The 24,047-nt window shown below is 35.1% G+C and overlaps 1 protein-coding gene across 1 annotated transcript; it reads right to left on the bottom strand.

Annotated features, from left to right (window-relative positions):
- Positions 1-6,906: 6,906 nt before the first annotated feature.
- On the bottom strand, positions 6,907-20,997 carry ywhabb (tyrosine 3-monooxygenase/tryptophan 5-monooxygenase activation protein, beta polypeptide b). Its single transcript, XM_051903524.1, has 6 exons — positions 20,858-20,997; positions 14,742-15,041; positions 14,379-14,502; positions 8,169-8,332; positions 7,747-7,842; positions 6,907-7,613 (listed from the first exon to the last, which is right to left on the bottom strand). Exons 2-6 carry the CDS (start codon positions 15,033-15,035, stop codon positions 7,563-7,565), a joined length of 729 nt encoding a protein of 242 aa, XP_051759484.1. The 5' UTR covers positions 15,036-15,041; positions 20,858-20,997; the 3' UTR covers positions 6,907-7,562.
- Between the last annotated feature and the right edge of the window lie 3,050 nt (positions 20,998-24,047).

Here is a 24,047-nt window from a genome sequence, read left to right as displayed (position 1 = left end):
AGTATAATAATATTTCTGAGATAAACACATGTAGGTTGCCGAATTTATGGACACACAGAAGAAAGCCTTGTCTAAGCTCTGCCTCGGTATGGTATGTGTCAAGCCATTCATTAGTCTGGCTGTTTGATGGGAAAGAGATTAAATGTAGTTAAACATGTTAAGAATCCATAGCAGCGGAGGACTATTATTCTGCTGCGCTGAACTGCGGAAGAAACTGATAACTGAAAAGGGGTGTTTCATTTCCACCCACACTTAGAGATCAAATATTCAAGTTGTTTATTCATTTTCTACCCCTGAACGAAGAGCTTTGAGAATGACAGTACAAATAGATTTGACAAGAAATCTGAGGTATATTTTTAGACTGTTGAAAGCTAAAGAAAAGAGAAGCAAATGGATTGCTGCATTTCACAGAAACTGGATTTAGTTATCATTTTGTTAATATGTTGACTTTTGGGGTAAGATCATACCCTATATATTTGTATTGAGAACTCATTAATTAAACATTTACCATCTTATATTTTGCATAATTGTTTTTTTTTTGTTTGTTTGTTTTTTTTTTTAAATAAACTGACAAAAACTACACAAGTTTTACGACTGGATGATATACACTCTAAAACAACAGCTGTTGGGTTAAATGTTTGCCCAACGTGCTGGGCAGTTTTATTTAACCCAACCATTGTTTAAAAATTACTATATGGCTGGCTTAAAATGAATCCATAATAGGTTGGAAATTAAAAATCATACACCTAAATACTAAAGGCAACAATAATAATCAAAAGGTGAACATTTATTAATAAGCAATTTAATGTTTATTGTTTAATTATTATTAATTAAACAGATATGAATACTTATTTATTTATTAAACATATTAATAAATGTTAATTTCCAACATATTTTAGGTTCATTTTTCATTTTCAATTTTTAATTTTTTTAGGTTCAAGCAAGCAATACAGTAATTTTTAAACAATAGTTGAGTTAAATAAAACTCCCAGCAAGTTGGGCAAACATTTAACCCAACCACTGGGTTTGTCCATTTTCAACCCAACTTGGGTTGTTTTTAACCCAGCATTTTTTAGAGTGTATATAACGTTGATATAAGTGGTCGCCCGGATTTAGACCTACCTATATTATATTTATATAAAGCGTTCACAGGCAAATTTGCTTTACGCATCTCCCCGGAGTCGAAATCAGGCACATGGCCTATAAATGTCAGGAAACGATTCCTGGCTGCATGTCAGTATCCATGGATTACTGGATCTTTGGTAAGTTGTAAGGAACACTATCGAGTTCAAACTTTAGTTTAAACATTTGTTTTACACACGTTTTCACAGTTTCCCTTATTAAATCCAGTCATGCAGCAAGCTCTTTTGCCAGCTGGATACTATTTTTTTGAGGGAGCGTGTTCCGGCGGGAAAGTGACGTCAATGCATAGTAAATAACGTGTCCATAGCAACAATAGAATTTTACAACGGAAAAACCTGGGTCACTGTCGTGAAACACTTAACGGTTTCCCTTACCTAAGAGAACCGTTTAAGAGATTATATGCAACACTCTAAGTCAGGGGTTCCCAAACACATTCCTAGAGCCTCCCCAACACTGCACATTTTGCATGTCTCCTTTGTCTGACACACCCATTTCAGGTCTTGGAGTCTCGACTAATGAGCTGATGATCTGAATCAGGTGTGTTTGATTAAGGAGACATGGAAAACATGCAGTTTTGGGGAGGCTCCAGGAATGTGTTTGGGAACCCCTGCCCTAAGTCATTCCCTTAGGTAAGAGGAAATCACACCTTCAGTCTCATACTTAAGGGAAAAACTTAAGGTGCTTTATGCAACCGGGCACTGCTTCATAGATTAAATGAACAAATTTAAACGAGTTAATTTGCCCAAGTAATCTTTAAAGGGGGGGTATCACAAACAGTTTCTGCCAATCTCATGTTAATCTTGAGTACCTATAGAGTAGTAGTGCATCCTTCATATCTCCAAAAAGTCTTTAGTTTTATCATATTTATAAAAGATACATACGCTGTACCGAGTATTTCCGAAAACAGCCGAGCGCCTGGAGGAGTGTCCTGTGAGCGGAGATAGAGTGACGAGCTGTCACGAGCACGCGCAGCTTTTGTGTAGAGATTGGCTGCAAGCTATCAATGGTCAGCTAAACAGATGTATTTAAACACGCGATACACCATCGCATTATCCCTGGATAACTTTTGAATCACTATAATGAATATAGCGTATAATGAATTTATGAATTCACTACATTCGTGTTGTTTACATTATATGCACTTAGGTACCTATTGCCAACAAAACAGACATTTGAAGCAGTTCTACTCACCACCTGCGGTTCCGACTCAAGACCGGGATCATTACTGCTGTGACCGCTCCATCTTTCAGTTTCAAACGATCTGTAAATCCAGCGTAGAACTGGGCCTTGTTTATGAAACCATAAGCGCCGATCCTGAGGGCTCGAGCAGCCACGGAAAATCACGAGATATTCTCCATTCATTTTAACCAATAAAAAAGTGATTGAAACTATCAGTTGCTATGGTTATTTTAATAACAAATGTCGAGAGCGCATCAGTGTATTGTGTAAGCACAAAACTCTCAGCTCTACTTAACAGTGGGTTCTTTGGAAAAAGAAAAAAGAAGAGAATTTTTGGCACAGAAATACTCTGTCATTCGTCTAACTCGTGTTTTGAAACTTTGGCTTTGTTTAGCATAAGAATCCAACTCTTTAACAGTGTAAATAAGTCAGAATACATGAAATAGCATTATACCCCCACAGTGAATGAATATGATTACATAGGGCAAGGTACCTGAGATGAAAGTGGAGTTTGGGGAGGTGGAGGGATGCTGGAACAGCTGAGACTGAAGAGAGGTAAGCAGCTGTTGATTGGAAGATTAGATGCGCTCGCTCCTCCCTAAATTACATTTAGGAACTTCACTAATAATTGAGGATCATTACAACAGAACTGAATCAACACTGAACTCACTTCAGCTGAACAGCCGAAATGCATAATTTTCCTGTTGTCAAGGTAAGCTGCTTTGAAACAATCTGGGCTGGATTTCCTGATAACGTTGTCTCTTAGCGCACTACGAAGACTCTAAAGGTATACCTTAACTGAAGATATACCTTTTCTAGGCGTGTTCCCCAAACTATACCTTAGGAAGTTGCTTAAGGTATATCTTCTTAAGTGCGACGTTACCAGGTGCTGTCCATGGTGGTGGTGCTGAATTGGTTGATATCGATGGCTCGAGAATCAATAATTCACTCTATACAGGGGCTGCTTCACTGCGTTATGTGAGAAAGCGGTGGTCTTTATGAAAGAAGCACTCCAGAAGTAGAAATTGCATTTATCATGGCTCATGGGATCAGAGAAGTGATGTAAGTCTTCACTGCTTTACTAGCGGTAAGAGGAGAAAAGAATGGGAAGTTGTGAAGAATGTGGAGGAATAAAACTTCCTAAAGACCCGCGTCTTTGTTCTCTTCACTTTAAACCTGATGCCTTTGAGGCTTTTAGTAGACCACAGCTACTGAAAGAGCTTACAGTTGGCGCTGGATATAAGCGTAGGCTTTAACCAAATGCTGCTCCTGTCGTGGAGACTGACAAGGGCAGCCCATAACACATCTCGATTAATACAGACTGCCTCAAAGCTTGTGCGCTGTGATGCACGAGATATCTGCGATCGCATAAAACAGTAGTATCTTCTCAGCACGTTTAACTGTGTGTAATGCATTCAGGTGACATATTTTTACACGTCACTCATACAACAGTTTGAATAGCCACAGAGACATTGTATGGCTTCGATGTTTTCATTCTCATTAATTTTGCATTCTGGCTCAAATCGAAAAGCCTGATCATGTTTTAAAAGGAACCCTGCAGGTACTTGTATGCGTTGCTAGGTTACCGTTGCACCAAAACATACAGATGAAAAAGTATCAAAGGCATCAGGGCTAAATTGGAGAGAACAAAGACGTGGTTCTTTAGGAAGTTTTATTCATCCACATTCATCTCAACTTCCCATTCTTTTCTCCTCTTATCACTAGTAAAGCAGTAAAGACTTACATCTCTTCTCTTGTGGCCCATCGACTGAAAATTGGCATCGTATTTATATTCCGAGTTGTGTTGCGGTAAAAATAGCAACAGGGCAGCGTCAGCAGCTCACCGAGTGCAACCATTTGACGTCATCGACGTAGAATGCACTGTGGACCTAAAAAAAAAAAAAAAAAGGCGCCCCCGTTGTCCAAATATGTCATGGATTTTTTAAATAACGTAAATATTTCATGGGTTTTCTACTTCATATTTCAGTAAGAGACATCATTTACGTTATATTAAGCCATACAAGTCTTAATACGAGGGGTTCCCTTTAAGGCGACCATTATTTTAGAACATTATTTTTTTAGAACGTATTAATTCCTTGGATACGCGTCATGCAGCTGGCAGGTAGGTAAGTATCGCGTTTATATAGTTTTCCCTTTTTTATTCAAAATATTCACAAAATTGTTAACTATGTCATGAGTTATATATTCCGACTGTAAAATATGTGGAAGTGAATGTGTTTTGTCGCGCGATGAGTTTGCACTGCATTGCAATAGCTGTCGGATTTACGAAATTTCCCCCAAAATACATACAAGTATGTGGCCGGTGAACTGGGACAAGAATAGAGTAAACTTTATCGTTTCATACACAATGTGTATCTGATATGAATAAAACATCGTCAAATTATATAACTGAAAGGGTTATTACTGCAGCTTCCTTAGACATCTGTGTATAGAATAAGCGCTGAGCGCATCTGTCTCTGAATGGTTTCAGAGACAGACTGTCTCTGGCTCAGCGCCAAACCACATTTGGTTTCTTTGCATTTTATTCTTTGCCATTATCCTAATTGAACATTGGGTGTATTACAACTTAAGAATAATATTCGTATAGACTGTCAACAGTGATAAAGATATGGTCCAGACCAATCTTACATTACAGAAGGTATACTTAATTAAGAACGTTTCGGGAAACACGTATAGGTACAGCTTAAGATATAATTTAAGAACGACGTAGAGTTAAGAAGGTTTCGGGAAATTCAGCCCTGTAGCCTATTGTATAAAGCGCTACATAAATACACGTGACTATTTCATCGAAACATTATAAAGCTGGTTGAAATTCGGCCAACTTATCCTTTAACATATGGGGCATCATTTATAAAGCGTGCCTATACGCACAGATTTGATCTTAAGACTGTGCGTACGCTTAAATCCATGCCAACGCTCATATTTATAAAAACGGTCTTTGACATGGAAAAGTGCTTAGCGCCACGTCAGGGTTTGAGCAGACGTACACACTTTTCCTTGTCAGATTACTGCAGGTTTTTGGAAATCTAAGCAATTCTTGCAGTTCGCCATTCTAAATCAAAGGATTTGGACCATAACTGGTGATCTTTTATATGTAAATTACATTAATTAGGTGTGGTTTACAACACGGAGAACTGAAACCATTCAGTTGCGCAAGTTCAAGATCATTTGCGATTTATAGATGTCACATCTGAAAGAGAGGCGTACGCTCGTTTTCTGTGTGTACGTTCATTCTATGAATCACAAGTACGCACATCTGAGAAATGGTCATAAGATCAAATCTAGGACGGTTTCTGCGCAACATTTTATTAATGAGGCCCCTGAAGTGCAAATCATTACCCTCACTAACATATCTTTCATTGTCTAAGAAAAACTAAATACTAGATGCATGCTTGTGAACCTTTTTATACAAAAACGGTTAAACTGTAATACGCTTTTTGCTTACCATACTCTACACTCTACAAAAACGCTGGGTTAAAAACAAATGACAAATTAGCTTCAATAATAATCAAAAGGTGGTTATTAGTAAGCAATTTAATAAATGTTTGTTTAATTATTATTCATTAAACTTATTTACATATGTTCATTTATTAAACATATTAATACATGTCAATTTCCAACATACTTTGGGTTCATTTTAAGCAAGCAATACAGTAATTTTTAAACAATAGTTGAGTTCAATAAAACTACCCAGCAGGTTGGGCAAACAACCCAATTGTTGGGTTTGTCCATTTTCAACCCAACTTGGGTTGTTTTTAACCCAGCATTTTTTTTAGAGTGTACCATTCAAAAGTTTTGGGTCAGTAAGATTTTTTTTTTTTTAAATGTTTTTGAAAAAAAGTCTTGTATGCTCACCAAGACTGCATTTATTTGATGCAGTACAATACAATAAAACAGTAACATTGTGAAATATAATAATTTAACTTTTCTATTCAAGTATATTTTAAAATGTAATTTATTTCTGTGATGGCAAAGCTGAATTTTAAGCACCCTTAAATAAAGAAATCATTCTAATGTGCTGATGCTCAAAAAAAAAAAATATATATATATATATATAAAAATCAATGTTGAAAACCGTTATTTCATATAGAAATATTTGGTAACAAATGTCTTTACTGTCACTTTTGACCAATTTAATGCATACGTGTTGAGTAAAATAATTAATTTCTTTCAAAATAAAAAAAAATCTGATCCCAAACTTCTGAACTTTTTGAACGTATTCTCACCTGGTGGCAAAAAATATGAGACATTTCAATCATGCAATTTCAACCTCATGTTTAAAATCTGCTTAAATGTTTAACTTCCTTTTATTTATATCGACTTTCAGATATTTTTTTAAAAGAGTATCATGTTGAAGCAGAAACTAACATTTAGGGCTTTGTTTACAAGGGAACTTAAAATCTGGCTTTCCTCATTCAAGTTACTATACCATTTTAATAGTTAGAAATACTTTAGTGTCCTCTCATCAGTGTTAAAAAATGTCATTGCTTGTGCTTAAAAATATGAAATTAAAAGTACAGCTTAAGCAGAACAGATTCAAACAAGAAAGCAGAGAAGTCAGAATTAGTATTTGGTGAAAATAAACTGCCAGTTTAATAACCATACAACAAAACCTGTAAATACCAATGAATTATACTAAAAAAATATGATCGTAACAAAACAAACAAAAGAGGATGATAAATGCACAACCAGCTAAAGTGGAACAAAGGGAATTATCAGGAAGGACAATAGAGTTCACAACCCCCGATCCCCAATACACTTACTCTCATTTTCAAACTCATATATTTGCATTCTCTCTCTCTCTCTCTCACACACACACACACACACACACACACACACACACACACACACAGAGCCACTCGGTTACTCTCCATTAGCGGCAGTCACTCAGTCACTTACAGTCGTTCAGGGACACATAAAGGACAGGGTTAGATAATCAGTACACATTAAATTCACAAACAAAATGACTGGACCTGCTATAATGTCAGCATGTCACCCTGTGACCCACCCCCCTTCTCAGCCAGTGATGTCTGTGTAGGTGGCTTCGCTGAGCGTCTTCCTATGGGTGCTGATCATCATTCAGAAGGTACAGGGGAGGGGGGCTGGGAACTGAATGGAGAGGGGTGGGTGGTTTAGGGTGGAATGAGGTGAAGGGTTGGTGGAAGCCATTTGCGCATTTAAAATGGATGTGTGGGTGTTTGGAGATCAGTGCGGCTCCCCTAGTTTTCATTATCGCCTGCATCGTCACCCTGGTTTTCTGACGTCCAAAGCTGCAGGCATAAGAATCATTATAATGTATTAATATATAAATTAATCAATATAATATATATATTATATTCATTTAGCTGTTGTGCAGAATAAAGCACTGAAACAGACATAACTTGTGCAGAACGGAGGACTCACAGTGAGGTTGTCCCTTAGAAGCTGCATGATCAATGTGCTGTCTTTGTAGGAGTCCTCATTTAAAGTGTCAAGCTCAGCAATAGCTTCATCAAAAGCCTGTAATAGAAGCTCTGATTTCTCATTTGGGTTGAATGAGTGAAATATACTGGTGCTTCTAATGGATATGGCTCAAACATCATTCAAAAGAATTTCAGAGAGAAATAAAATTCACATTTATGTGATTAAGTGTAATAGGGGCTGTTCACACAGGACGACTTTTTACATCTGTCTTTAAAAAAAAAAAAAAAAAAAAAAAAAAAAAATGCACTACATCACATGTAGATCCCTCAGCAATGCTCAGAGTTGAAAACAGTCCAGCTTTTGTTAAACAACTTGTTCTGTGTGAACTGCCCCTTATGCTGCTAGTAATTTAATATACTAACTGTCTTGGCGAGGTGACAGGCATTCTCAGGAGAGTTGAGGATCTCGTAGTAAAAAACTGAAAAGTTGAGGGCAAGACCCAACCGTATAGGGTGCGTGGGCTGCATGTCCTTCTTGCTTATCTCAAAAGCATCCTGGTAAGCTTTCTGAGAGTTCTCAACCGTGGCTGAGAAGAACAAAAAGTTCATATTGTGTTGATCACATTCATAAAAGATCGATAAAGAAAATGTGTGCACATCCAAAAAAAAAAAAAAAAAAAAAAAAAAAAAAAAAAACTTTAGGCAGGTGCTTGATCAAATACAGCACTTAAAAATAAACAAACAAACAAACAAACAAACAAAAAATTAGACACACTGCCACTGTTGCCCCCAAAGATAAATTTATTAAAACAGACAACGTTTCGACCACAAGGTCTTCGTCAGGCAAAGCAACAAGCACAAAGAGATACAATTTATCCAATCATGTACAAATCACACCTGACCTAATTAGTAACCTAACTGATGACTACCTAATTCATAAAAGCCAAATATACTTTATAATTTATTTAATGTATTTATGTCATACATACAGACAGACAGATATTAGACGTGCCGATATACGGTAATACGATATATCGCGATAATGAACATGCACTGTACTGTTATCATGGCCACTTCAAAATACTGTGACTAATTATTATGAATTATTCAGATTTTTTGAACATGGATAGGAAGCATGGCAGAACGAGTGGAGGTGCACTGAATTAAACAAATTGTACTTATGGAAAAGCGGAAATGTAGCCTTTACCCCGGTAACCCCCGTAAACAAAGCAGCTGTGCTACTTTCTGTTTCTGAACAGTATTTAAATGTTTTAAACAGTCATTCAGATTTTTGTTTTCATCACAGCACCAAATACCTAAGACTTAATAGGCTATTTAAAGGGCTCGACAATAAGGACTGCCTGATGGCCCAGGGCCAGTGTGAACAATGCTCGGGACAGTTGACAGAACTGTCACTTGCCCGATCGGGCCAGTGCTGTAGGGTGTACGTTATATATTGTCTATGATATCATAATTGTTGATTTAACGATCTGAAATTGTCTCTCACTTTACAAAAACCAAACAAAAACACACCCATTGAGTGCAAGCATACACTATGTGACGTAGTCTAGTAGGTTAGACTAGTGCATGTGCATAGTTAGAGTGCATGATTTCACTTATGTTTTTTATATTTATATAATTTAATATAGTTAACCAATATTACACGAAGAGCACTATTTTTATCCAAATATAAGCATGATTACAAATCGTGATATTGATTTTATACAACGTACAGTTTAATAAACAAGTAGTTTATATTAAGTGACTTACATTTTAGACACCAAATCACTTGTTTTGCTCTATTTCGCCAACGAAAATAGCTCCAAACAAAGTCCACAGAATTGTTTTGCATCTTCGAGCAACACTTTCTAAATAAACCAGCCGTTTGAATGAATCAGTTGAATCTCAATGACTCGCTCATTAACAGGGACTTGCTGCCACCTCCTGGTGGGTTTAATTTCACATTTAAAGTATCTTTTCATTTTATAAATAATTTCAAATAACAATATTTAATGTTTTATATTTTTAACATTTCAAAACATTATTTATGCATCTGTAACAGCTGTTGACTGTATAGTTCTATAGTTATACATTAGATTACAATTTCTGTGCCTGAAAATATCCTGTTTAAGCCTACATAACCTGAAAAGCACCGTTTATTTAATTTGTTTATTCTGTTGTATTTATTTGTGCTGTTACTTGTAATTTCATTATTTGTTCCCATTTTATTACTTACTGTTTACTTGTCTAACAATATTTAAAATTTAAGTGAGTTAATCTAGTAGCTTTTGGTGTTATAACCTTATTAAGATACATGTTTAAAAACAAAGAAAACAATAACTAGGCTTATTTTATAGGCCCATTTTCTTTTCTTTTCTTTTCTTTTCTTTTCACTTTATTATTATTATTATTTTATTTTTTATTTTTTTTGTAGTGCCAGTGAAAATTTTGGCAGGGCAAGTAAAAATTTGAACCACTGGCCCGACCGGGCCAGTAGAAAAAACCCTTAGCATTGAGCCCTGTATTTATTTTCAAACATAAACATTTTTACATTTCAGCTTTAAGGAATTATCGTAACATGAAAATTTGATACATTCACATGCCTAACAGATAATAGTGACGCAATAGTGAATTTTTTGTAGAAACCAAAAGTTCTCATTTAGCCGAAAAAAACAAAAATAAAGTTTCTTGAATTAAATTTGGGTAAAGAACTCTTTTTGCTGTTCGGGGGTCATATTCTCAGGTAATAAATTAAACCAGTCATATTACAGCTCTTCGACAACTGGCCACCCCTCTATATTTCCGCTGGACAAATGTTACATACTGTTACATAGAGCATCCACACTGCTGACATTTTTCCTGTTGTAGCTTATCCATTTTGTTTCCACAAAGTAGACCATTAAATAGCCTAAACGACGACATCTAAGAAGCGCTAATTAAACGTCACTGTATGCATGGATGGATGGAAAAAATCATATATCTTTTGCAAATTTAATGTAAAAATTACAACCTATGCAATGAACAACTTCTGAAACAAATAGAAAAACTGCAGTGTGCACACACCCCTGAACTAAAACTTAGTTGAAACACCCTTTGATTTTATTACAGCCCTTAGTCTGTTTGGATATAAGTCTATTGGCTTGTGGCATATCTTGACTTCCCCACTCGCAAAAACATTCCAGATCTGTTGAATTGCGAGGCCATCTTCTGTGCACGGCCCTCTTTAGTTTTTCCCCACAGATGATTCAGATGTGAGCTCTGGCTGGGCCATTCCAATAATCTTTCTTTGCTAAAACAATTCTTTTTTTGAATTAGATGTTCTCTTCGTTTACCGCTTTCTAGCAGATGGCAGAAGGTGCTGTGCCAAAATCAACTAGTACACAGAGCTGTGCGTGATTCCCCAGGTGAAAAAAAGTATACTTGAATGCACTTAAAAAAAAAAAAAAAAAAAAAAACTTAAATACAAGCAAGTACATTTGTAGTACATTCTTATTTTTTTGTGCTAAATAAAATTGTAAAAGTTATACACAGTGTTTGAGTCTCTTGTTCCTGTTCTGGATACTCCCCGTCAAGGCAGTTTTGGATTACCTATTGGATTCTTTTCAGAGGACTGGTTTGCCCATTGCAATCTCTGCGCTACCAAGAAATAATTTGCCATCTGCACCCACGACATCTGACCCTTGCAATCTTTTTTGCTGCTATTTTTCTTAATAAACTGATATTTGCTGCATTCGCTATACCTCATTTCATGTGACAGTACTATATAAAGACACCATTAACATGCAGTTAAGTATATCATATAAAGGGAATATTAACATAGTTACAATACATTTGAAATGAATTATTTAATGTATAAAAATATGTGGGCAATACATTATAAATACATTTTGTATATATTTATATATTATTCTTATATTTTAAATAATTCATAAGTGTATTTTTGTCTCATGAGTATATCTAAAAGTGAAAGATGGGTTCAAGTGTACTATAAGTGGTAACTAAATTTTTTTTAATACAGACAGTATTTTAAAAGCACATTTTAGTTCATATTCATGGTGTCTCAAAATAGCACAGTTGAGTACACTTAGATGTTCTTAAGATTATCTTAAGTACTAAAGAAGAATTTGAGTATATTAAGTACAAAATTAGTGCACGAAAATAGAGCACTTTAAGTACGTTATTGAAGTGTAATAAGTGTACTGAAATAAAGTGTATTTTAGTGCACTTTTTTTTGACCTGGGTCCCTGCATTTACTAAAGCCCCAGTTCCAGCTGAAGAAAAGTAGCCCTTGCTTCACTGTGGGTATGGTGTTCTTTTGCTGAAGTGCTGTGTTGTTTTTGCGGCAAATATACTTTTTACAGTTTTGGCCAAAAAGTTAAATCTTGGTATCGTCAGACCATAACACATTCTTTTCCGTTCTAGGGTTGTTTACATCAGAGAGCACATGCCTCTTTGACGCAGTATACACACAGTGTTGTAAATTTAAAATACTAAAATTTTAAATCATTTGTAATAAAGAATTATTCTTTGCCCACTAGTGTTGTCAACAATATTGATATTTCGCTCACACCAAAAGCGTGTGCACCACTGAAATATATATGTGCCGCATAGAAAGCCGCCTCTCAAACAGCTTGCAAAATACCAAATTGAGTTTTTCCTCTATTGTGCTTAAACGGTCAAATACACACAAAATTATGTCAAAATGCCCATCTTGGCAAGTATTTAGCTAAACACTGTCAGTTTTGGAATGTAAATGGTATATTTTGTATACAGTATACTGTAACAGTATACTGGATCTGTGCGTAAGCTCTTAAATTGACAGCAGCCTAATATAGACCTTATTTGCCAGAGAAACAAGTGCGCAGCCATCTTTAGAATACTGTTTGAATTTCTATTTTTGAGGTAGCTCTGTATATTTCTATGGCATCACTGCCTAAGATTAATTTCAGAGTATTGTAATGTCTGAAGTAGATTTCATAACAAATGTCAGTAGACCGGGAAAATTTTAAAACGAGTGGTTCATTCATAAATAAGATCTTACCTTCATGCTGCGGAAATACAAACCAGAAGACAGAACACAACAAGCGCAGCGCTGAAAAGGGGCGGGCCTACATAAGGTCTATACCTGCTGCTGTCTGTCATGTTAATCAAAGAACAAAAGACAAAAAAGAAAATCACTCACTGCTCTTGGCTGAATAACTTTTGTAACTTTATTTGTAAGAATTAATCTGTATTAAAGGGTTAGTTCACCCAAAAATAAAAATAATGTCGTTTATAACTCTTCGTTCATCTTTGGAACACAAATTAAGGTATATTTGATGAAATCTGATGGCTCAGTGAGGCCTCTATAGACAGCAACGCCATTGAACTTCTCAAGATCCAGAAAGGTACTCAAAACATATTTAAAACAGTTCATGTGAGTTCAGTGGTTCAAAAAGTATTATAAAGCGACGAGAAAACTTTTTGTGCACCAAAAAAAAAAAAAAAAAAAAAAGCCGCCTTTTCAATTAAATCTAGTGATGGCCGATTTCAAAACACTGCTTTGAATCTTTTGTTCTGAATCAGTGATTCGGAGCACCAAAGTCACGTGATTTCAGCAGTTTGGCATTTTGACACGCAATCCAAATCACTGATTCGAAACAAAAGATTCGAAGCAGTGTTTTGAAATCGGCCATCACTAGATATCGTTGATAAGTCATTATTTTGTTTTTTTGCCACACAAAAAGTTCTTGTCACTTTATAATATTAAGATTGAACCACTGAACTCACATGAATTGTTTTAAATATGTTTTGAGTACCTTTCTGGATCTTCTTCTTTATCTTCAATGGCATCACTGAGCCATCGGATTTCATCAAAAATAACTTAATTTGTGTTCCGAAGATGAACGAAGGCCTTACGGGTGTAGAACGACATAAGGTTGAGTAATAAATTACATTATTTTCATTTTTGGGAGAACTAACCCTTTAAATTTTTACAATGAAGACTACTCAGTGTTATTGTACATCTGATTATTATATATTAATTTCATCATTCTAATTTCTCTAATATTTCTTACACGAGTACTACTTTTAGGCCCACCTGAAAAACTTAAAGCCGTGTTTATTACATTTGTCTCATTATTCTATTGTATTTATTTGTGCTATTGTTTACAATTTGTTTAACTTATTTTATTACTGACTGTTTACTTGTCTTTTTTTGTAAATTTAGTTCAAAGTTTCAAATAAAGCCCTATGTTGTGTGTAAGCCACTGCAGCAAAATTAGCCAATTTTTTAAAAAAAATTATGAGATAATAATTAAAATGTTTGTATGGCAGTATATATGTCAGTTTTCCCCATGGTATCGAAAACGGTATTGAATATTGATATTTTTCAAAGTATCGTATCGAAGTTATAAATTCCAGTATCGTGACAACGCTAGTTGCCCACGATAAAAATAACATGCATATTTATTATTGAGATATATCGTATTACCGTACATCGACACGTCTAATAGACAGATGATACAGATAGGCAGAGAGAGAGAAAGACAGACAGACAGATATATGGATGGATGGATGGATAAAACACTGTCAAATCAACCAAGGAGAAATTTTATTGAAGAAAAAGTTAAAGCAATTCTACAATGCACTTACCGTTCTTAGTTTCTCCAGATGCAACCTCAGATAAGTATCTATAGTAATCGCCTTTCATTTTCAGATAAAACACCTTGCTCTCTGCTTGAGAAGCATTGGGAATTAGGAACTTCTCCAAAAGACCCTGTCAAGACAAGTTGGGAACATCAGGATGGCTCATATTGTGAAAAAATGGCTTTTTCTTTCTGAAGAATGGTTAAATATAATAAATGACATTTTTAACACATTAAAATTAAATTAACTTCTTTGACAACTGAACAATAAATATTTTCTATTTAGGAAAATGTGTTTAGGAATAAACATATTCAGAATCATTTGATATCATAAAAGGTTTAGAAGGTCAAGAGAAAGAAGTGGAGATACCAGCACATCATTGCAGATGTCCTGCAGCTCAGTCTCAATCTTTTCACGGTACTCGCGTGCCATTTGCTGCTTCTTCTCGTTCCCCTCGGTTTTCTGCTCAATGCTTGAGATGACACGCCAGGAGGAGCGGCGGGCACCTACCACGTTCTTGTACGCCACGGAGAGCAAGTTGCGCTCTTCATTGGAAAGTTCCACGCCACCCTCGGTAACAGCTTTCATAGCTGCTGCCATGTCATCGTAGCGCTCAGCCTGCTCAGCGAGCTTGGCTTTCTGTACCAGGTCGCTCTTGTCCATTTTACACTGAGAATCAGATATGAGTAGGTATGAGAACTGCATGATTCGAATTAAACTGAAATTGTGATTTGGCTGCGATTTTTTTTTTTTATATGCAGCTTATCAGTGAAGCACGGCTCTGTGATCAGTAGGAAATGCTGCTCCTACCGAAAGCCAGAGGGTGCTCTCACGCAGAAACTCCAAATGTGCCCCAAAGATGATAACAAACGTCATTCCAGGAAATCCCTATGGGTATCATACTGTCACCAAAGAATATACACTAACAAGAAGCGACACTCGATAGAACGTTCCATTGCAACACCGGCGCCCAGCAGCGGCCCTGCGTTTCCGCCATTTTGGGGTGTAAGCGACTCGGCAGTCCACTAGTTTCTATGGCAATATCAGCTGCTTTGTTTATAAAAAAAAAATAAAAATAAAAAAAAGTACATTAAAGCTGAAATCCAACCTGAATGATGACAACACAGAATAAAATACTTTCACCAGTGATCATCAAATCCTTTTAACAGTTTATTTTACAGACTTTGTGTAAGCCTTCCACTTTTTTCACAAAACCTTTTTGCTCTCTAGAAACCCAGTCAGTTTGGGTTAAAATTCTTTAAAAGATCTAGTATTAGCATTCGGCTTATAAACACTGAATTAATACCAACATATGAAACTAAATTAAGGACATGCATCAGAAAAATTGGGAAAGTTGGACAATAAATATACGAATATAACAGCTTGATTTTGCAGTGTTGTCTAATGTCCGTTAAAACAAGTGTCCAAAAGTGGGAATTATGGGATAACGGACACAGCAATGCATCATGTATTATAAGATCATTATGTTTGTAGCGTGATCCATTAAAACGTACAATATAGCCTATTTCAATTAGACCTAGGAGTGATACTATTATTACTCCACTAGGTCTGAAATATATTGTTCGCTGCAAACATGATGATCTTAAATGTATTAATTCTTAATTTACTATTAATAAATGTGTAAAGTTGCAAAAAATGGAAATTCTCAAAGTAGGCTAGCTAAGTTACCTCAGATGGATGAATGGTTGGATATTTAAGAGCACACCTTAAATCAACCTGCAGCGCCATTATTCACATTTTCCCCCATTTTGACTGTATTACTCACAAATGCATTGATAATAAATAGACTTACAAAAAAATACAATATGCAGTTTTATTTTAAGTTTGCAAGGCTCCAGATTAACATTTGAGGGCAGCATTATCATTCATACCGTCTAAATAATAATTCAAAAGCAAAATGATTGAAAATATATATTAGGGACTGGAAATGGCAGCCACCTACTGGTTACAATGGTAATTTAATGTTTTTTTTGTTGTTGTTTTTTTAAATAAGTGTGAGTTTTCCTACATCTTGAAACTTTTATTTTTATAAATGGGGTAATCTATGAAGGATGAACAAATAATGTTTTGGTCATCACATTAAAAATAACATTTAAATATGGTAATATTAGAGTTTTGAAGTGCTGGAAAAAGATGTGTGAAGTACTTAAAAGCATTTTACTATTCCTGCCAAACTTCCATGGTTACAGTTAGTATTACTACATTAAATCCATGGCAAATATTGTTAATTTATGAACTTAAAGCCTTCTATAACTTGTTCATTCATGGCACAATGTTTCTCCTGGTTTCCACATCAGCACTGTTTGATCTGATATCTACAGTTAATAACGAAGAAGTCTGTGCCGAATTTGAATGCTTCTCACTAGATCTTGCAGCGATGTTATGAATTCTGTGGCGAATTCAAATGTTTTCTTTACTGGATCTCCCAGCGCTGTGTAGTAACAGCAACAGTGTCGTGTGATCAAGATCAGTTTGTGAGTAGCTCCAGCTCTTGCTGCCACTGCACTGACATTGGTCCGAACTGATAAATGGTCCATGAAGCACAAAGGAGTAGCGCAGTTTCATTCCGCTTTCATTACGTTTGCCATTTTTATGTTGGGCAACATTATGGTGCTAACAAAATTTTGCTTGCACAGGCAGGAAAAACAGTTGCAAAATGCGACCATTTAGTTGAAGTCTGGAGCCCTGAGATTGAAACGCTTTGATTGAAACGCTTTGATTGAAACACATGACTACAACAATATATGGTTTATCTGAGTTCTTCAAGCCTTCTCAGATATTTTCATGATAATAAAATATATTGATAATGCAATGCTAATCGACAGCCTTTATCACCGAATAGAATACTATGAAATAATATGTTGTTGTGCCTTATTCTGTGTAAGAAGCCACATCATCTCACAGAAGGATGTTATTTCAAACACTCATGACCAGAGGTGGAAGTAACGAATTACAACTACTTACGTTACTGTAATTAAGTAGCTTTTTTGGGGTTTTGTACTTTTTTGAGTACATTTTTAAATCTGTAATTTTACTTGTACTTAAGTACAAATTAAGCTAAGTAATCTATTTCGCTACTTGTAAAATCACATTCCGTTACTGAGTACTCCAACAATTTGAATTTCCAAACCTTTGACTGGCATATCGATAGCCAATAAAGAAATCCGATCATAAACGGACCAATGAAAACCCTGAAATTTTACCAGCGACGCATTCTCATTCTCTCAGCTCCCCGACAGCGAGCCTGACACACACCCGCCTCCTCCTGTCACTCACACGTTTCAGTTACAGAGCCTGAATGTCAGATTGCAGGTATTGCGCATAATTTTGATCATACCCGCAGGTTTCTATGGCGTATTTTAATGACAAATGTCGAGAGCGCATTATTGTAACGCGCAGAAAATGATGTGAGTTCTCAAATATACAAGTGAACTGCCTCTCCTCTCACTCAGATATTGAGTGCACGCCGTCAGACTGTGTAGTGTGCAATCGTGAATCTCTCCGTGCTCTTAAATTAAACGTTGTCAAAAGTTATCAATCAGAATAGACCTCCATGCCTGACCAATGAAAATGCTACAGGAAATCTTATTGGCTATAAGTGAAAATGCACCAGAAAGTCTCTCAACAATCAACGTTGGATCTTTAATTTCTTTACAATGTAAATATGTGTTTCAGAATGGGGCATTTCATTGTATGATTTGTACATAAAAATAGCCTAGTCTGTCTAACTGCATCACTATATTGTACAGACATTACAGGTCAAACCCCTCTGATGTTGTTTTTATCTAAATAAACAACATATTATATGGCTCTTATAGGGTTAGTTCACCCAAAAATGAAATTTCTGTCATTAATTACTCACCCTCATGTTGTTCCAAACCCGTAATACCTTCGTTCATCTTCAGAACACAAATTAAGATATTTTTGATGAAATCCGAGAGCTTTCTGACCCCAGACTGCAACGTAATTGCAACTTTCAAGGCCCAGAAAGATAGTAAAGACATCATTAAAATAGCCCATGTGACTACCAGTGGTTCAACCTTAATGTTATGAAGTGACAAGACTTTTTCTGTGCAAAAAACAAAAATAACTTTATTGAACAATCTCCTCTCTCCACGTCACTCTCTGATGCTGTTCATGTGAGCACCACGACACATGCGTGTGATGCTGACGCAGAATCCGGCCAATAATGAGCCGACGTTCTGACGTAGAACCTGGAAGTGCTGCACTGTGTTTACTATGTCAACAGTGTCAGAGACTGACATAGAAGAGAAGAAATTGTTGAATAAAGTCGTTATTTATTTTATTTTATTTTTTGAGCACAGAAAGTATTCTCGTCGCTTCATAACATTAAGGTTGAACCGTAGTCACATGGACTATTTTATCAATGTCTTTACTACCTTTATGGACCTTGAATGTGGTAATAACGTTGCTGTCTATGGAGGGTCAGAAAGCTCTCGGATTTCATCAAAAATATAATTTGTGTTCTGAAGATGAACGAAGGGTGTGGAACAACATGAGGGTGAGAAATTAATGACAGAATTTTCATTTTTCGGTGAACTAACCCTTTAAGATACACGGCATATGAAAATTCAGTGTTATATTTCGAATACCTCAACTGAATTTAGGTAATTTTTTTTTTTTTGTTCTTATTTTATGTTATGGTGGTTTTCCCCATGGTATTTAAAATGATACTGAATATTGATCATTTTCAAGGTATTGTATTGAAGTTAGAAATTTCAGTATTGTGACCACTAATTCATGTACTTCGTCAATAAGGTGAAAGTGCTTTGTTTAAAGTAGCTATCTTCTACTTAGATCTATGATTTGATTAAATATTTTTTGATAATTTATTAAATATCGCCAGCTAAAAATTAGTAATTTTAGTACTTTGAGTAGTTTTTGAGAAGAGTAATTTGTACTTTTACTTGAGTACTTTTACTTGTAATTGACTTGTACTTAAGTACAAATTTTCAGTACTCTTTTCACCACTGCTCATGACTGACATTATGAAGTGAGTTTGGAGTAAAAACATGTTACTAAATGTCTTTTGTTGGACAAGAGGTTCATAAATGCTTCTCATGTTTGGAAAGATGTTTGACGTGTCTTGCTTTTTCAAACGTACGTTATAAGTGACTCAAACTCGTAGTGCTTTCAGATGGAGAAGAATTTCCTACTGATCGCAGAGATGTGCTTCACTGACAATCTGCACATAAAAAAATAGCACCCTTTGTGGTTTCATAATTGCACTAAGCCAGACGGTTTGATTGCAATTTCAATTCGATTTTAATTAATTGTGCAGCCCTAATGAGAACAGTATTTTACATAAACCACTAAATTAAATGGAATTTAAGGTTCTAAAAAGCACAAGACAGAAACATGTAACACACTAAAGGCCCTGATATATTTCTGATATATAAAATCTAAGAACGAACTGCTGAGACATAATTTTGAATAAAATCAAGCCAAAAAGAAGTTTGTTTGAAGTTTCATAACATCTTGTCATTTTGTGCAGATAAGTTGTAATATTAGGTTTATGTTGTATAAATATCTGATTATTCTCATATAGGATGCATTTTCGTTGAATTAACCCACAAAGTGCTTGTTTACCGGTGTTCATTCTTCAGCTTCAGCACACGCAGCTCAGTGCTGTTATTTGAAACAGTAATTTTATTTTTGAATGTTTCTTTTTCAAAAACATTGAGGCATTCATAATAATATTAATAACTAGCATGTTTTTTTCATATTATTTTAATTAAAATAATTTCATTATTGACCTGCAAAGGCTATTCCATTTTATTTTATTTATGCACATGCATTTTGATTCTTTATAAGCAAGTAATGTTGTCCAATGACTAGTTAGCATTATTTAGGCATTCATTTATTTCTTTGTAAGGCAATAAATATATATATAGAGAGAGAGAGAGAGAGGAGTGTAAAATTAATTTTAAGGAAATTTACACTGGTTCACAATAGGCTACTGTACTGTATATGTTCAATTCATGCTTAAGTCCTTAGGACAAGGCTTTTAACGGTGAGCCTTTTGTTTTTGTAATCAGGCTTTCAAAAAAATTATGCTTTCATAATTTGTCCTCTTCTCGGTCGTGACGTTCAGCCACTCAATTCACTCTGTCATGCTCTGCTGCCGTGAACTAGCAGGCTAACCACACATCCTCATTTAAAAAAACAAATTCTTAGAGAATGTGTAATGATTCCCAATCTTCTAAACAATACTGCTGACATTATACTTTTATCTAACACAAAATGCAGACATGAAGTTATATTTCATAGTAATGATTCACCGCGTCTGACAGACAGTGAGGCCTGAAGCACTTAGCAACCTGCTAAATCCATCCGCTGCCCACAAAAACTGATCAAAATATCATTTACGCAATTAAGGGAATGAAAACACGTTATGTAAAACACATGGGGAGTGATATAACGAACAAGGAAAGTACACTTACGTTCTGGATGGCGTTTACTCTGACTTTAATGGCTAAAAAGACAATTCGGTTCCTGTGCTCCGCCTCGCTCTTCGGTTGTTCTGGGCAGTAACGTTACCTCTTCCGCTTCCAGTGACACTTCCGCTTCCTGCGTGCTAACCATTCAGAGAGGGGATTCGGCTACTAATCTCCACTACTCTTCGACATGTTTTTTTCTCAACACTTTTTTTTTCTTCACAAATATGTGTAGATTTTGCTATGATAAAACATGTTATTTTATAAGAAAAGGCCGAGTAGGGAATGTCTCGACAGGTAGGACTCGCGGCATTACCACCTGCAAATGTGTAGCAGTATTTAATAATAGGCGTTGTGTAATAATATTGAGTGATTGAGTTGTCTAAAGAAAGAATTGCCTAAATTGTCTAAAGAAAATAAACAATGTCGATGTTTTCTTTCTTTGGCTTTCGGGTTTTATCAATTTTAATGTTGGATTGAATTGCAATGACTGTGGCTGCGTCCCAATATGCCTTCTTGTACTATGCCCTAAAAGTATGTACTTCTGTGTGAAGAAAAAGTTCATACTTTTGAGTGTGTAGCAGAAGATTGAGATTTAATGATAATTTAATGGACAGCTCTGTCCCTTAGTTACATGCATCCTGTCACCATTTAAACTGCCCTGCCAATCATCTTGTCACAGTTAAAATCATCCACATTAAATTAAATTAAATTTCCTACCGTTTCGGAGAGAAATGTCGTAGGTCTTTCATGCGGAGACCGCCCTCATGTTTTTTTTTTTTGTTTGTTTGTTTGGTTTTTTTTTGTTTGTTTTTTTTTTTGTTTTTTTCCAATTTGTTTTTGTTTTGTTTTTTCAATTTGCATAATGATGCATTTAAAAGACCAAACGTACTATCTTTACTAAAGTTTACAATGCTGTTGCAGATTAAATATAATGTGGATAACATTGAATAAATATAGCCTACTTTCGTCATGTTAGGTACTGATTAATAATCACTTAGATCCCTTTATGTAAACCTCTCTACTCAACATTTGTAGTTATTTTAACACTTTATTCGTGTTTGTAGTTCTAATCAAATCCTTGTGCAATTGGTTGTGGGCAATATTAGCCTGAAGCTGCATCCAAAATCGCATACTTCCCTACTATATAGTACGCGAAAAACAGTATGTGACAAAATAAGTAGCCTATGTCTGAATTCAAAAAAAGAGTAGGCACAAAGTTACCCGGATGACCAAATTCTGAAGCGTGCATACGATGGACACTTGACTTTACTATCCCATGAGGCTACGGGAGATGATTTGAGAATGGTGGTGAAGTGACGCAACTGACGCTGGTAGGTCACATGTAGCCTTTAATGAAAATGTAGGCCTATTTATTTTCATATTTCTGTTTAAATTTGCCTATTATAATATATATATATATATATATATATATATGTATGTATATATATGTATATATATATATATATATATATATATGTATATGTGTGTATTAATTTCATCTATTTGATTATGAAAAGTGAACAGCATGAGTAAGACAGGCTATCATAAGATGCGCAATATGTCGGGAGACATGGAGCATGGCGAGCAAATCGTGAAACGGATAACCTACCGAAGGAGACAGTCGTGTACTTTTGCGTGAGAGAAGGGGTACGTCGCCACCACAGACGCGTGACACTAAAGTCTGAGAAGTATATCGCCGCCACAATGAATTAATATCTTACCCTCATGTGTTTTTTCTAGCTTTTCTTATCTTTCCTTTGTTATCTTTCTTATCAATCATTGTTAACTTTTTGCTTTTACTTTCCTGTGTGTTCTGATGATATTGAATATATTCTTGCTACATATTGTGTATTGTATACAAAGTTGTATGTGATTAATGTCATCTCCTACTGTTCACAAGTATAATAAAATAAAATAAAAAAACATTATTTAAAAAAATCACTCACTTTCTCCTGGAGATTAAGGACTATGTGCAAATTGTACACCATAAGAGTTGCATTTTTATTAAATTTTTTTTATTATATTATTATTATATTATTTTATTATATAGACTAATTAATTGATTATTTAGGATTTCTAATTTCAGTCAAAACTCTCCAAACACACCACTGATTTGATTTCATTGTTATTTTCAAAGCAATAGCCTTCTCTCAGATTTATTGAAATTACTGTCTGTTAAATAAAACATTACGAAATTAAAAAGAAATCAATTAATAAATAAATAAAAATAAACTTTAAAAAATTACAAAAATAAGGATAAATGATTCACAGTTAAGATAACATCTCATATAGCCGCCTTAGCAGCTAGCAACAACGGTCATTAAAATGCAGAGATTATGTAAATAAAATATTATAAACATGAAATATTATTTTGACATTTAAAAAATAGCCTTGGATATTTCACCCGCAGCCTGCTTCCCGACCTGCAGCTGAACCACAAATGATGTACATATTTTTCCACCATCAATAGCGATTAGTATTTCACAAATTCATAAGTAAATTAATTATGTACAACTATACTGTCAGTACACAATAGTTACACAAATGAATTAGATCAATCAATGCATTTATTTCCATTCAAAGGGATAGAAACCAAATTAATAACATTAGGCTTAAACGATTCCTTATCCTATGGCTCCCTCTAGTGGGCAACGTTAGAGCAGGGGTTATAATACCAAAAAGTATAATTATAATAGATGTATGAATTTCTGATGCTCAAGAGGAGAACATCAAATTCTAAACCAGGGGTTCTCAACTGATTAGGGTTGGAGCTAAACTCTGCAGAAAGTGGACCTTGAGGACCAGAGCTGACAAACCCTGTATTAGAACTTGCTGTTCTCCTCCTGAGCATCAGAAATTCATAGGCCTACATCTATTATAATTGCCCCTCTTTTTGGTCAGAAGTTACCATGTTAGTATTCCTTTGTTGTAAAAAATAAAAAATAAAGAAACTATCATTTTGACTAATACTTTTTGTGACCTCTTATTTGCCTAATAGATAAACTATATACATGAAACTAAGCATGTTTGCTCAGAATAACTTGACGTTCTCCACGTCATTTAATATTAAAGAAAATGTTGAATGACTTAGGCCTTAAGAAAATCAAGGTGAGATCACGATAAAACAAGGAAGAAAGAAAAAATGTGCATGGGCTCTATAGGGCTAGGCTATATTTGTCCAAGTAAAAAAGAA

The sequence above is a fragment of the Ctenopharyngodon idella genome, chromosome 8 (genome assembly GCF_019924925.1).
Source record: "Ctenopharyngodon idella isolate HZGC_01 chromosome 8, HZGC01, whole genome shotgun sequence".
NCBI classification, from domain to species: domain Eukaryota; kingdom Metazoa; phylum Chordata; class Actinopteri; order Cypriniformes; family Xenocyprididae; genus Ctenopharyngodon; species Ctenopharyngodon idella.
Note: the sequence above shows the minus strand (reverse complement) of the source record. Positions and strands in the feature narration are given on the sequence as shown.